A 14,961-nucleotide genomic window follows, 5' to 3' on the forward strand; every position below is an offset into this window, starting at 1 on the left:
CCAGGGGTCAGCAAACTTTTCCAGCAGGGGCCTGGTCCACTGTCCCTCAGACCTTGTGGGGGGCTGGACTAGTATTTTTTTTTTGGGGGGGGGAATGATGCAAGAGCACCACAAGCCCCATTGGCTGCTTACCTGTGTCTTGTGAGCGGCAGGGGCTGGCAGCAGCGGCGGGACGATGAGTGGCACGCGAAAGGGCTCCAGAGAGGGGCTGCTTAAAATGGCGGCCACTCAAGCGCTGCTGCTGCTGCTGCTGGCACCAACAAAGCCCGCCCCCCTCCCTCCTCTAGGCAGGGCGGGGAGAAGCCAGGAGGAGGGAGGGAGAGGGAAAGAATGTGTGTGCTGGCGATCCACACGGCAATTTCTGGACCGTCCGTGGGCCGGATCCAGAAGGCAATTGGGCCTGATCTGGCCCATGGGCCTTAGTTTGCCAGCCCATGACATAGCCTAACCCCCTCCTTACTCAAAGAAGGAAATCCAGAGCCAGGGCATGGAAGAAGAGAAGAAGAGTTTGGATTTGATATCCTGCTTTGTCACTACCCAAAGGAGTCTCAAAGCGGCTAACATTCTCCTTTCCCTTCCTCCCCCACAACAAACACTCTGTGAGGTGAGTGGGGCTGAGAGACTTCAGAGAAGTGTGACTAGCCCAAGGTCATCCAGCAGCTGCATGTGGAGGAGCGGAGATGCGAACCTGGTTCACCAGATTACAAGACTACCGCTCTTAACCACTACCACACTGGCTCTCCATAGGACCATTTGGATCAACTAGCCTGGTGCTGTGTACATTGACTGGCAGCAGCTCTTCATAGTCTCGGGTGGGAATTTGGCCTGCTCTACCTGGAGATTAAAACGGGGACCTTCTGCATGAAACATATGCTATGACCCAAGCTCAACAGAGGGCCTTCCACACTCTTCATGAAGACCTCCAGCAAGGAAGAACCCACAGCCCCTCTGGGCGATTCTCTTATCGTCAAGCCGTTCTTGCTATCAAGTGTTTTCTCCCAACGTTCAACTGAAACCTAATTCCCTGTCACTGATGCCCATTGGTAAAGGTAGTCCTGCTCTCTGGAGCAACAGAAAGCCAAGTTTCTGCTCCCTTTTTCAAATGAGAGCTGTTTTGGGATCGGAGCCTGCTATTGCATGCCCCTCTCAGCCTTCTATCCTTCCTACGAATGGGAAACTGTGATTCTAAAACTGCATTAGCCTTTTTTGCAGCTGCATCATGCTACCGGCTCATGTTCAGCTTGTGAACAAATACAACCCTGAGACCCTTCTCATGTTTACTAGGTAAAAGGTAAAGGTAAAGGACCCCTGAACAGTTTAGTCCAGTTGACTATGGGGTGTGGCATTCGCTTTTCAGGCTGAGGGAATCATAGAATCATAGAGTTGGAAGAGACCACAAGGGCCATCGAGTCCAACCCCCTGCCAAGCAGGAAACACCATCAGAGCACTCCTGACATATGGTTGTCAAGCCTCTGCTTAAAGACCTCCAAAGAAGGAGACTCCACCACACTCCTTGGCAGCAAATTCCACTGTCGAACAGCTCTTACTGTCAGGAAGTTCTTCCTAATGTTTAGGTGGAATCTTCTTTCTTGTAGTTTGGATCCATTGCTCCGTGTCCGCTTCTCTGGAGCAGCAGAAAACAACCTTTCTCCCTCCTCTATGTGACATCCTTTTATATATTTGAACATGGCTATCATTTCACCCCTTAACCTCCTCTTCTCCAGGCTAAACATGCCCAGCTCCCTTAGCCGTTCCTCATAAGGCATTGTTTCCAGGCCTTTGACCATTTTGGTTGCCCTCCTCTGGACACGTTCCAGTTTGTCAGTGTCCTTCTTGAACTGTGGTGCCCAGAACTGGACACAGTACTCCAGGTGAGGTCTGACCAGAGCAGAATACAGAGGCACTATTACTTCCCTTGATCTAGATGCTATACTCCTGAGGGAGACGGCATTTGTCCACAGACAGCTTTCTGGGTCATGTGTCCAGCAGGACTAAACCGCTACTGGTGCATGGAGGACTGTGACGAGTGCCAGAGAGCATGGAAATGCCATTTACCTTCCCGCTGCAGCGGTACCTATTTATCTACTTGCATTGGCATGCTTTCGAACTGCTAGGTGGGCAGAAGCTGGGACAGAGCAACAGGAGCTCAACCCATCATGGGGATTTGAACTGCCGACCTTCTGATCAGCAAGCCCACAAGGTTCAGTGGTTTAGACCACAACGCCACCCGTGTGCCTACTGCCAAAAGGTACTACTCCCAAGAGGGACGCCTTATAAAAAAATGTCCTCTTAAACTACAACTGCAGGCAGTGAAAGAATATCAGGAATTTCTTACTCACACATAGACCTCTTATTTAGGAGTAGGCCAATGAGAATGGATTCGTAGATAAGTATAGTGCCATTGTTTTTCAGCTTGGACCTGAAGCTTTTGGCACCAACACTCTTCAGGATTGAATGGTTCTGGCTCCCTCCTCTGACAGTTCCAGGGGTTCTTCATCAGGTTGAGGACCTCCCAAGGAGATCCTCAGCATTGCATCCAGGTGGTCCTGCCTGTTCGTCAAGGGCCTGGGTCCTTTAGGGTGTTTGGTTCATCCTCTGAGGACTCACACTCACCCAAGTCATTTTTCTGCCTGAGTCTAAGGACAAGAGTCTCACCTTCTCCCCCAAATTCCATATAAAAGCTGGCCAGACTGGCAGCTGACTCTTCCTTCAACACAGATGAAGGGTTGAAAGACTCCACTGTATCTGAGGGTAGCAGAGCTGCTGAAGGGGTGTAGAGCAGGCTGCCAGGCATACACCTCTCTGACTTCCAGCTCCATGCTGTCACCAGCATTTGCTGCCTGAGGCAGCTGCATCACTCTGCCAAATGGTAGGGCCAGACCTGATCAATCAGTTCCTATCTGAATTTGCAAGGGGTGAATTACTCAAGCACCACCACGAGTACCCAGTCCTGTCTCCCTCCTCACATCTACTCCACCAAGGTAAATTTGGGAGACAAAAGACGGTTGCCTCAGGAAAAGGTGATGGCAGGGACTGGTATCTAAATGGGACAGCTGGCCCTTTCTCAGTTTGACCTCTGCAGGACACATTTCTTTTTTCCCAGAGCAATAAAATATCTTGAGACAGTCCTGTCTCCAACGGGGCTACCAGAGAATTAAGCTGCTGTTCCTTTTTAAAACATACACACATCATCCATCGGGTTGAAACAATTAGTTTTGAGAGCAACACCCTCCCGCTTTGCTGCCATCAGAAAAACAAATCTTTCATTGCTACAGACAGATTCTGAGTCATCTTTCCCCAGTACCTACAGACTAATTTCTCTCTCTCTCTTTATATCTGTCAATTCACAAAGAGCCCAATTACCGGGGGGGGGGGGGAGGGGGAGGGGTGGCAAACGGAGACCAAGGCACCAGTCTTAGAAGACGACTAAAAACACTCTGATAGTGCTACACGATTTCACTTGGGGGACAATGATATTTAATCCAAAAGGCTGTTCTCTGAATGAGAGCAACATTTTAGCTCCCCTACCCCATCCCAGTATCACTTTACCCCTGCCCGAAAATGTGTTGTTTTGCAAAGTCTTCCATTTGCCAGCTGTGATGTCTGAGAACTGAGGATCTGATCCTTTCCATTTCCTCCAAAGGTTGGTCTCCTTCACCCATGCCTGAATTGTAGACAAATCTTCCAGCTTGGGTTCTACAAATTTCTCATTTTCCCTTTAGTTTTCCACATTTACATAACAATTTGCATTAAATAATGATAATAATCTTAAGAAAATTCACCAGCAGGGAGTGTGACTTTCCCCTAACACACACATTCATCTTGTATTCTTTTTTGACTCAGACATTTTTGTAATTTCCCCTAATGCAGTGCAGTTTTCGATATCATTTCCACTCTCATATGCATTTTTATGCAATTTTCCTCACAACAGATGCATTTTTTGGTACATATTGGATGGATGGAAAACTGCAGTAATCGTTTCAAAGGTTAGCCGTGCTTTGGTGTGCATATTGGTTTGAGAAGTACTTTCTGATTAAAATGGTAGCAAAATCCATTTTCTCCTGCAGCCCTACATGTAGCTCAAGGTAGATAATTACAGAATTGCAACCAATCTTATCTTAAATAATGATGGGTCAAAGAGAAGAACTCAAAAAAGACTTCAAAGAATCAGGAATCAGGTCTAGACTGGACCCTTACATGTATGTTTGAAATATGTGCCCCTACAGATTCTGGTATCTATGCTTGGGATTGGCTTATTGAAAATGAATGCATGGGGGCTTGCATAACCAAGAAGGGTTGTACCCAATGTTAGACATACTCAAGAGTATACCCACTAAAACTGTTGGAAATTAATTAGGTCTATTAGTTCTAGTGAGTCTACTCTTGAGAAAAACTTAGCCAGAGGTTTATTATAGCACAGAAGTAATGGACACTGTAGGGAGGCAGATGGCGCTGTGGGTTAAACCACAGAGCCTAGGACTTGCCAATCAGAAGGTCGTCAGTTCAAATCCCCGCAACGGGGTGAGCTCCCGTTGCTCGGTCCCTGCTCCTGCCCACCTAGCAGTTCGAAAGCACATCAAAGTGCAAGTAGATAAATAGGTACCACTCCAGTGGGAAGGTAAACAGTGTTTCCGTCCGCTGCTCTGGTTCACCAGAAGCGGCTTAGTCATGCTGGCCACATGACCCAGAAGCTATACACCAGCTCCCTCAGCCAGTAAAGTGAAATGAGCGCCACAACCCCAGAGTCGGTCACGACTGGACTTAAGGGGTCCCTTTACCTTTTTAATGGACACTGTACTCAGTAGGGCTTACTCCAAAGTAACTGTGCACAGGATGGCTGCCTTCAGCCGTAAGACACCATTTCCGAGGCAGGCAACAAAAGGGACATTTCAAGAAATGGCTCGTTGTAAATAAATATATGAACAGCAATGGAGAAATCCTGCAAGAGATGTCTTAACAAGAAAGGAACTTGAAAGTATTTGAAGTGGGGCTTACGAAGAATTAAGACTCATTAGCAGGAATAGCATAGGGAGGGGGGAGAAACAGCTTGTTAACACGAAGATGGGATTTAAATGATACGTTATGTTTTTAATGTGCCGTTACTTAACCCATTTCAGGATGGGCGTGGACCAGAAATGCAAGCTGATAAAATTAAAAGTACTTTCCATCAGGCATGTTCTCTCATAAACGCATGTACAGGCTAAATTGTGTGGGGCGATAGAAAAACAAAGCTTTGGGGGATGTTTCACACACTTCAAACGGAAGTATGGCAAGCATTATTTTTAAACCAGGGGTGGGCAAGAACACAATAAGAACAGCCTGCTGGATCAAGCCAAAGGTCCATTAGTCCAATAACATGTTCTCACAGTGGCCATTCAGATGATACTTCTAGGAAACCTGCAAGCAGAATTTGAGCACAAGAGTGCTCTTCCCGCCATCTTTGGTTTCCAGCAATTAGTATTCAGAATCATATCTGCCTCCACCGTGGAGGCGGAGCATAGTCTTAACAGCTAGTAGCCACTAATGGCCCCTCTCCTCCAGGAATTTAATTCTCTCTTAAAGCTATCTGGATTGGTGGCAGCGAGTTCCATATTTTAACAATGCACTGTGTCAATTACTGTACTTTTCCGTGTATAAGACGCCCCCTATTATGGGGGACTCAAATTTAAAACAATGGGGGGAGATGGCACAGGATTGTTGAGCTTTTTTAGGGGGCAGCAACCAATAAGGTCCATAAATAACCATAGTTTAGAGGTCCCGGGCCCTAAGGAAGCCAGACTATCCTCTACCAGGGCCAGGGCCTTTTCATTGATGGCTCCGACCTGGTGGAATGCTCTGTCCCATGAGACTAGGACCCTGCAGGATTTAACCTCCTTCCGTTGGGCCTGTAAGACATAGCTATTCCACCTGGCCTTGATTTGAATTCAACCTGATCTTTTATTTCCCTTCTCTTCCCTCCCCCTCCCCTTTTATGAAGATCACCCGCTCTGAGACGCCACAGCTAATTCTCCTCTGGCCTCCTCACTGGCCCAAGTAGGACCAATTCAGCCAGCTAGCCCTGGGGATTATCTAATGCTTATTTCCCCTAAATTGATTTGTGATTTTTATCATTATTCATGTTTTTATATTGTATTTTATGCTGCCTTTATAATTGTTTTAAATTTGTTGTTAGCCGCCCTGAGCCCGGTTTTTGAACCAGGAAGAGCAGGGTATAATTTTTTTAAAAAAAATTATTATTATTATTATTATTATTATTATTATTATTATTATCACGCACAATAGCGGCTAACAGCCGCAGCAGCAACAAATCTAATGTCCACTCTATGTACTACCTATGTATAAGACAACCTCCATTTTTTAGCATTATTTTTAAAGAAACGAACATAGTCTTGTACAAGGAAAAGTACGGTATGCATTTGGTCATGATTACTAGAATTATACTGGTGAAAATTCAGAAACAGTCCCTCCAAAAAGCAGTGACACAGAACGTTAGTCTGTTGTTGGCTACTATGTGTCAGTGGAGTGCACCTTGGGAGGTGAAGTCAAACCGCTGTGGTAGCAGCACCAAAGTGACCACTCTGGTATCCATGTTGGTCCTACTCAAGAGCTGACCGATTGAAATTGATGGATGTGACTGACAGGTGCATTGATTTCAACTGGTTTACTACTGAGTAGAACTTAGCTGGCTACAACCCAATAGTTCTACTCTAGCCTATGACTTTTTTGGAGATCACCCAGGTTTATTAAGGTTTGCAATTTATGGTCACTTGTGAGTTTGGACTATTTTTCAAAAGGTCTACTATAAACAATTATGTGAAAGCTGCCGACCCGTGACAGAATATTTATCATGTCATTCTATTATTGCTACCTGTTCAAGCTTTCTAAATCTAATGTGCTGTGGTGGTCGAAGTAATTTAATGGAAGGTGTATTTATATATAATTCAGGTAGGTAGCCGTGTTGGTCTGACACAGGCAAAATAAATATCTGGTATCTGAAGAAGTGTGCATGCACACGAAAGCTTATACCCAGAACAAACTTAGTTGGTCTTTAAGGTGCTACTGGACAATTTTTTAATTTATATATAATTGTTAGACTAAGAATAGGTGCTAAATTAATGTTTATAAGAGTTCCCTCTCCATATTTAGCATTTATGTTTACAATATGTGTGTTTAAATATATATAATGCACTGTGTTCTGCATTTTGGTAATACAATCAGCAATATATATGGAAGGAAAAGCTCTCTTTAGCTGCTACTGCTGCAACACACCAAACAGAAGAGCCTTCTCAGCAGAGATACTGATGCAAGTCCCAAACCAAACATACTTCCTCATAAGCTTTTACCAAGCCAGGAGTTTAAAATTTTTTAGGAGCTGGATGCAGGTTCTTGGAACACACCATTATGAACCGAGAGCTGTTCTCCATTCAACCAGAAACAAGAACTCACCTACTGCCATACTAAAAAACGTAGCCACAGGAAGGATTGCTGCCAACTTCTCTGGACTAATTATTCAAATGCTAATTATTCAAGTAGGCGCTGGGTGTCCTAGGCCCTGTTTAAAATGGCACAAATGGCTAGCAAATTCATTACTGCACCAGGCTCTTGTTATGTATGGGTCATGTTCTTGGGCTGATTTAATATCTGCATTACCAAGAAGTGACATGATTATCTGCACACTGTGTATTTGCGTTGGGAACAGTGTTTTAATGCCATCAACCCTCTCTACTTTGGAAGCCTCGTGTTGCCACTGCTTATTTTAATTCACTGCCACTGAGCCCACATCAGGAAAACGAGCACCGTTAAAGCATTTTAGAAAATATTTATTTTGAAAAAGTTCACTCTGTACAAATTGGAACTGTAACATTCTGAACACTGCAAGTTTTATAAAAAAAGGGTAACATGGACCCAAATAAAAGCCATTTCTTTTCCCCCTTCTTTTAAATTACAAAGGTAAAAACTAAAAACGTTTCCTCAAGAAGCTACTTAATGATACACATTTAAAGATGGCAAAGCTCAAGACATAACCAGCTTATCATATACTTTCTGACTTGTGTTGCACTGGTTCCATCAAAATATGCAACTTAATGGATGACAAATTCACTTTTACAGTGCTCCTCCGACACAGAAGTGAGCCTCTAAACTAGGTTTCAGAAATGGGTCCATCTGTACAATGCACTGCAACAGTTAGGGAGAAAACTAGCACAATTTGATCATTTCTCACCCAGTAGTGACCCAAAAAGGGCAATTCTGCCCCCATTCTCTATACATTTTGTTACAAAACCACTGTACAAACCCACTACAATGCACATGTGACTGGATTAAAATGGCATTCATTCCAGCAGTCTTTGCACCAATCGGAAGGTAAACAACAAAGAAAACACTTTTTATAAAATGAAAAACAGGAACGTCACGCAGGAAGACCCACAACGTGGGGGATACGAATTCCTTAAAAGTGTTCTTGAAACAAAACGAAAAGTTTGAACGAGTAGGCCTGCAGCTTCCGAGCCACAAGCACATCCTCGCGGCGGCGCGAAGGAAGAGATGGTTCACTTTCTCCTCTCCCTAAGCCACTTGAAAGGAGCGATCCTTGGACGATGAGCATGCAAAAATGACTTCGAGGGGCATAGAGGCAGCGGTACTTCTGTAAACATGATCACACCGAAGACTGATGAAAAGGTGGGGTCAGGACGGGTGGGGATGTAGCGGCAAAGCAAGGCATGGTTCACAAAGAAGTGTTCACATTTCCCCACCCTTCTCCCCACCGCAACTGCAGGCCGTAAGAACTTCACGGTGTCAAGTCAGAGCCAGGGGTGCCAAGCGGGATCCATGCGGCAGAGGTTGTCCAGGCTGTTTGCCGCAGCAACCAGGGTGTTGACTTTGCTCTCCCCCCCTTCGAACTGAGCCAGGTTATGCAGGCGCGTCATGATGGCGGTCACAGCTTTCTGAACCAGCGAAACCAGCTGCTGGCTGTCCATGTTCTCCGGCTGCCCTGCTGCTGAGAGCGGGGAGGAAGTATCCTCTTGGGTCTTCTTGTGCCAAGCAATTATTTCATCCCGCAACACCGTCTTCAGGATGCCATCAACCTACGAGGAGTGGGGAGGGAGGAAGGGGAAATAATTATGTTTAATTAGGAGGGACTGTCAAGGGACTTAGCCAAACTGCAAGGGAAACGGACCGTCGTGGTGCTTTGGCGTTCCTGCAATAAACCTTAGCAACAACAAAAAAACTCTTTACGGTGGCGTGTTCAGACCACTGCAGCCTAGAGTGAGCTGAGTTATTAAAGGCTATGCATTTGATGTTTCCTTCTAGAACCATTTGTGACGGTTTACTTTTGGCTGTGCCCACCTTATGGAACCCCTTTCCCCCATGATGTGTGGCTATCTTTCTCCCCCATTCTATTTTCCTCCTGTTTATTGAAGCCCTTTTCAACTCAGGAAGCTTGTATTTGATCGGGCAGACAATACCTCTACTTAAAAAAAAAACCGCACTTCTGTCCCTTGTCTCTTTTGTAGTTGTTTCGTACTCTTTCCGCAAAACTGCAATTTCTGTGTTTTGTAAGCAAGCCCTGAACAGAAGAGGCAGAATATAAATGCTCCGATCGATCCGAAAAATGCGAGCCTTCAACTTCAGAAAAATCCAATGTTTCTATAATTTTGATCCTCCCCACTTTTGTTTTTGGCTGTTTGCCCCCCTGCCCCCTTGCATTTAAGAAGTTGAGAGAGGATTTAGCACAACTGCAGGTTGAGTCTTTAGATGCCTAATTAGGAAAATCATACAGGCATACCACCTGTGTTCTTCGTGTGTCACGTGGCGTGTTTGGTGTAACACGGCGATTGCAAATTTGCCACCAGCTGCGAGGAGATGCTTCACCTTGGTGAAGCGTCAGAATTTAAAAAGGAATTAAGCCCATTCCTTGAGCAAACTGTACCCTGCCAAGAGCCAAACTCCATCAAAACCACTATATATCATGAGCTTCCTTTTCCACTTAACAAGCCGCCAAGACAGATTCCCATTTGTGACATGATTCGTGGGGAAACCTAAACGATGCTGCTGATTTGCAACCCGCGCCACCGTTCTCAGGCTTGCAGACACCAGCATTGTTGATGGAATGCTGTGGCAACTGCTGAGGCACGTTAATTTCAACCCAACAGGCCAAGCTGAGAGCAGAATTACTGTCCGCTTTGCAGCGTCTGCCCAAGAAACAGGACCACACAGGCATCAGCTAGACTTTTTACGGATCTGCTATGAGACATGGGAAAGTTAATTCATTCTCTAATTGTCTGGAAAATCCCCCCCACCCCCGAATAGGGTCAAACCAGCAAAGCTCTTTTCAGATGTGCTTCAGCTCAGTGTACAAACTACTGTGGAGATTCAGAAAGGGCGGGGATGGACACACCACACCATCTGTGGGATGCAGGTTATCATCTGTGAGCCGAATTCTAAGGACATCGTAGGATCAAGCTCATATACCTGCAAGTTACGTTTTCAAACCGATCGTAAGTAGCTACTCTATAAAAAAGTGGGGGGGACGGGACAGTTACTAGGAGCACAGGCATTTTCGCTATAATGTACTGCCGCGGAAGTGGGGCCAATTCCGTAGAGGACTGCAAAGCCAGGGCTATTATTTATTTATAAAAAGCTCATATTATGCTTATATGAGATTTCTGCCCGAAGGAGGAAAGGCCAGCGTGGAGGTACATGTTAAACTAGAGAATACTTTTGTTTCTCGGTGAAAAGGAAACCTCCCTATGGGAAGGCATTATCAGAAGAGCAGTGGCAGTGGGTGATAAACTCTTTCCCCACCAGTCGGTTCTCCCCTACCCTCATACACACACCCTCCCTTTGATAGGTTTATTTATGGTTTCTATGCCAAAGAGGCAGTGGCGGAGGAAGTCGCTTGGGTGCCTGGGGTGGCGCGCGCAGGGGCAGAGCAAGGCGCCCATAGGGGCGGGGTGCACAGCGGGGCCTCCAGAGTCTGCCTGCCTCCTCCCACTCCGCTGCTCTACAGGCGGGGGGGGGGGGAGGCAGCGGGCAGACCATTTGAGCAACGCAGAGCCTGCGTGCGGCCAAGCCATGTCTCTCCCAGGAGAGACGCGTGGCTCGGGTGTGCTGCAGGCCCCACGGTGAGTGCCACCCGGCATTTTATCACCCCCCCCCCCTCAGTGGTGACACACGGAGCGGCCTGCACCTCCCTTCCTCCGCCCCTGCGAAGAGGCAGGGGAAAGAGAAAGCAAAGAAAAAGAGCCAGGTGGGAAGATCGGATGGCTTTCACATAGGATGAAAGCTAAGGAGTCCAATTCAATTCTTTGGTACTAAACACACAAACCCCCACCCACACCTGTACATACCTTAAAGTTTGGTTGTGCGAAACAGCGAGCCACTGCAATCATAGATGCAGTGAGTGGACCAGAAACGCCAATAGTAGTGAGGAACTCAGAAATGTTTGGTGTGAGTCGGAATGGGACTGGGCGGTTCGCATCAAGATCCCCGGTAGCATCATTGATATCAAAACGGAAGTATGCCACGTTCAGTTTGCCGGTATCCTAGAGATTTTTTTAAAGACACACATATAAGCCATAAGTATGGAAATCAGAAGAAAAACAAAAAGTTATCCAAAACTGATTTTATCCATGCAAATCTGAAAGACTTCCCTTGCATTCAAATTGTAAATGGGGGAAAGAATAAAAACAAGCTCTTCCAAAGGCATGTTTATGTTAACAGACTCCTGCTCAGGCACTATGAGCACAGACAACAGTTAACAAGAATTGCAGACATGTACACTATTCATTGGGGACGCGGGTGGCGCTGTGAGTTAAACCACAGACCCTAGGACTTGCCGATCAGAAGGTCGGCGGTTCGAACCCCCACGACGAGGTGAGCTCCCGTTGCTCGGTCCCTGCTCCTGCCAACCTAGCAGTAGATAAATAGGTATCGCTCCGGCGGGAAGGTAAATGCTGTTTCCGTGTGCTGCTCTGGTTCGCCAGAAGCGGCTTAGTCATGCTGGCCACATGACCCAGAAGCTCCCTTGGCCAATAAAGCGAGATGAGCGCCGCAACCCCAGAGTCAGCCACGACTGGACCTAATGGTCAGGGGTCCCTTTACCTTTACCTTACACTATCTCCTATTAGCAGGGGTATAAATATGACAGAGAAAAACATCCTCAATAAAGTATCAATCTTGAATAAAGGGCTAGTAGAGGATCAGGGGCAGGGGAAAATATTGTTCCTATAATGTATTGCATAGAGGGGAACAGGGGTCTCCTATCAGCAGCTTTAACAAACTACACTTCCCAACATTCTCTGGGGGAAGCCATGGCTGCCTAAAGTGGTATGATACTGCTTTAAATGTACAGTGCAGATGAGACCATAAATATAAAGTGGGATATAAATCTACTAAACGAAACAAACATACAAAACAACAATTGTGAGATGCCTTAGTAACCCATACGGATGAAAAGACACAAATGCTATAAACTTCTATTTGTGTTGTCATATTTATTATGCAAGTTGCCCCCGGATGCTGAAGGGCACCACGTGATGATTATGCAACCCGCAAACTAGTCCCAGTGCATACCTGAGCAATCTGCAGCATCTCAGGGTTAAGCCTGTTCAAATGGAAGACAAATTCTGCGAACCCGATCAGTGCCAACTGGATGGTGAACATCTTCCGGAAGGTCCAGTAATCGGTGGCGTTTGGGAAGGTGTGCAAAGCCCACTCTTTCAGCATGCTCCGAGGCACCATGTTGCCCTGCACCTCTTTCAGAATATCACGGAGAACCTAAAACGGGGGAGGGAGAGGAAAGCCATCAGGATCATGTATTTCTATAAGGTTTCAAACAACTTCAAAGGGGCCTTTGCAACTATAATTAGGCACTTAAGACTGCAGCTATTGGGATGGACAGATTTACATCGGTTGACAACAGAAACACATTATGTATTTATTTATTCCAGGTTGATTTAAATCCTTAGAGTTGTGTCATGTTGCACTTGCAAGCGAAGCTACTTCAAGAAGAAGATCCCTTTAACCATTCTGGGGTGGGGTTTTTTTTTTAAAAAAGCAACACCTTCATTTAATGAAATCTGAAAGCAAAATGATAAGTCCTTTGAATATTTTAGCACATTATTTTCTTTTTTAAAAAATTGGGCTTTTAAGTAAGCCCACGAAAGTTATAGTCTGCAGGGTTTTTTTCTTTTTAACTAGCCTGGTTCGAGAGCAGCAGCCTGCATTTCTAAGCTGGCTGCTTCGTCTGTCGTGGAAACAAAACTCTTAAAAGTGCCGAAGACCTGTCTTCCAGCAAGTGAAGGAAAGATCCCTTCTCTATCAGTCCTCTGTGCTTCTACGCTTTCCTTCCTCTGGATTTTCTTCCAGCGTGGAAATCAAATGAGTCCTTCCCTTGCCAACCTGCTCATTTTGCCTGCATGGAATTTCTTACTGCCCGTGGTGAAGAGGCAAGCCTGACTGAAATGTATTTTAGAATGCACAGGACTTGGGAGGTAAAATATATTACAGGTCTTCTGTCATAGAAATGAAAAGATAAAATGGTAACCCAAATAAAAACATCTTGGAGATCCCAGGCCACAGGGAGGTTAGGCTGGCCTCAACCAGAGCCAGGGCCTTTTCAGTACTGGCCCTGATCTGGTGGAACACTCTGTCACAAGAGATTAGGGCCCTGCGGGACTTGACATCTTTCCGCAGGGCCTACAAGACAGAGCTGTTCCACCAGGCCTTTGGCCAAGGCACAGTCTGACCCTCTCCTTCCATAATCCTCATAGAACTATAGCCCAATGGTTGCCATTAATTTGACTCTGAACTGATTTTAGAATTAATTGATTTTAGAATGTATTTCAATTAATTGATTGTGATTTTATGTAAACTGTGTTATTTTTACTGTTGTCAGCTGCTCTGAGCCCAGCTTCGGTTGGGGAGGGCTGGATATAAATAAAAATGTATTATTATTATTATTATTATTTAGGCAATATTGCATTAGTGGCAATAGATGCCGCTGGGTTTCGGGAAAGGGAGAGTGTACTGTAGGAGCTCAATCAGCCAGCAGTTAAAACTGTGGAGTCTGGGACACTGTCCAGGGGCGCAATATGAAGAAACCTTGCTGAACCTAAGGAGGTCTAGCTTGTTCCTAGACGAAAGGAAGTATCACCCATGATATCAGACGGGGCTGCCCACCCATGAGGCCTTTATCCCAGCAGAAGGAAGGTGTAACAGCCACTGAATGATACTGTATTACTGTTCATTTTATTCAAATTGTGCTGTATAGCTCACCCATGTGATGGAATTATATCATGCAATGTAGGAGAGATTTAAGAACAAACAAACAAGCAGAAGTGGGTAGGATGATAGGAGACTGGTGCACCCATAACCACGTCAAACCAAACTTTTATATCCTTCTAGCATGGCTACATCCAGCTTTGTAACTAAAGCAGTGGCAAAGGAATCTGTGGTCTTCCAGAGGTTGCCAGGCTACAGCATTCACAATCCCTCACCGGTAGCCGTGTTGGGTGGGGCCGATGGGAGCTGAGCAACAGCTCAAGGGCCAGAGGCACCCCAAACCTAAACTGCAGGCCCAGCTACTAAAGTGTGGGCTTTGGGCTGTGGTTTCCACAAGCAGCCTCTGAACCTCTTAAGCCTCCCTGCATGGCACAGATGTCGTTATGCACCTTCAACCACTGAGAGGCAATACTATCTTTCCGCAGTCTGCACAGGGCCTGGTATGCTCGGGCTGCAATCAAGATCCGCTTCAAGCATCTGAGTATTAATGTTACCACACTTTCCGCAGCCAAGTTGTGCCTCCCATGTAAACATCTGTGAACTACCTCCATATTTAATTACCTACAGCGTGGACTGGCCTAATTAATTAGAAGGAGAAAATAAAGTGGGGACCTGCTCCACTGCACTAGAAAAGAATGATAATCACACTTGCTTAAATTAAATTACTCAGAGAGAGAG

At 45.7% G+C, this 14,961-nt stretch overlaps 1 protein-coding gene across 4 annotated transcripts in view; it reads right to left on the reverse strand.

Moving 5' to 3' along the window:
• Positions 1-7,799: 7,799 nt before the first annotated feature.
• The window catches only part of TRRAP (transformation/transcription domain associated protein), a 167,047-nt gene continuing 159,885 nt past the window's right edge, over positions 7,800-14,961 (reverse strand). For all 4 annotated transcript variants that reach the window (XM_079953626.1, XM_079953625.1, XM_079953623.1 and 1 more), the window contains 3 exons: positions 12,574-12,777; positions 11,349-11,543; positions 7,800-9,083 (listed from right to left, as the gene is read on the reverse strand). In XM_079953626.1, the coding sequence (XP_079809752.1) occupies positions 8,799-9,083; positions 11,349-11,543; positions 12,574-12,777 (684 nt within the window). In that variant the 3' untranslated portion in view covers positions 7,800-8,798. The remainder of the gene's footprint in view (positions 9,084-11,348; positions 11,544-12,573; positions 12,778-14,961) is intronic.

This window comes from Podarcis cretensis (genome assembly GCF_951804945.1).
Source record: "Podarcis cretensis genome assembly, chromosome: 14".
NCBI lineage: Eukaryota > Metazoa > Chordata > Lepidosauria > Squamata > Lacertidae > Podarcis > Podarcis cretensis.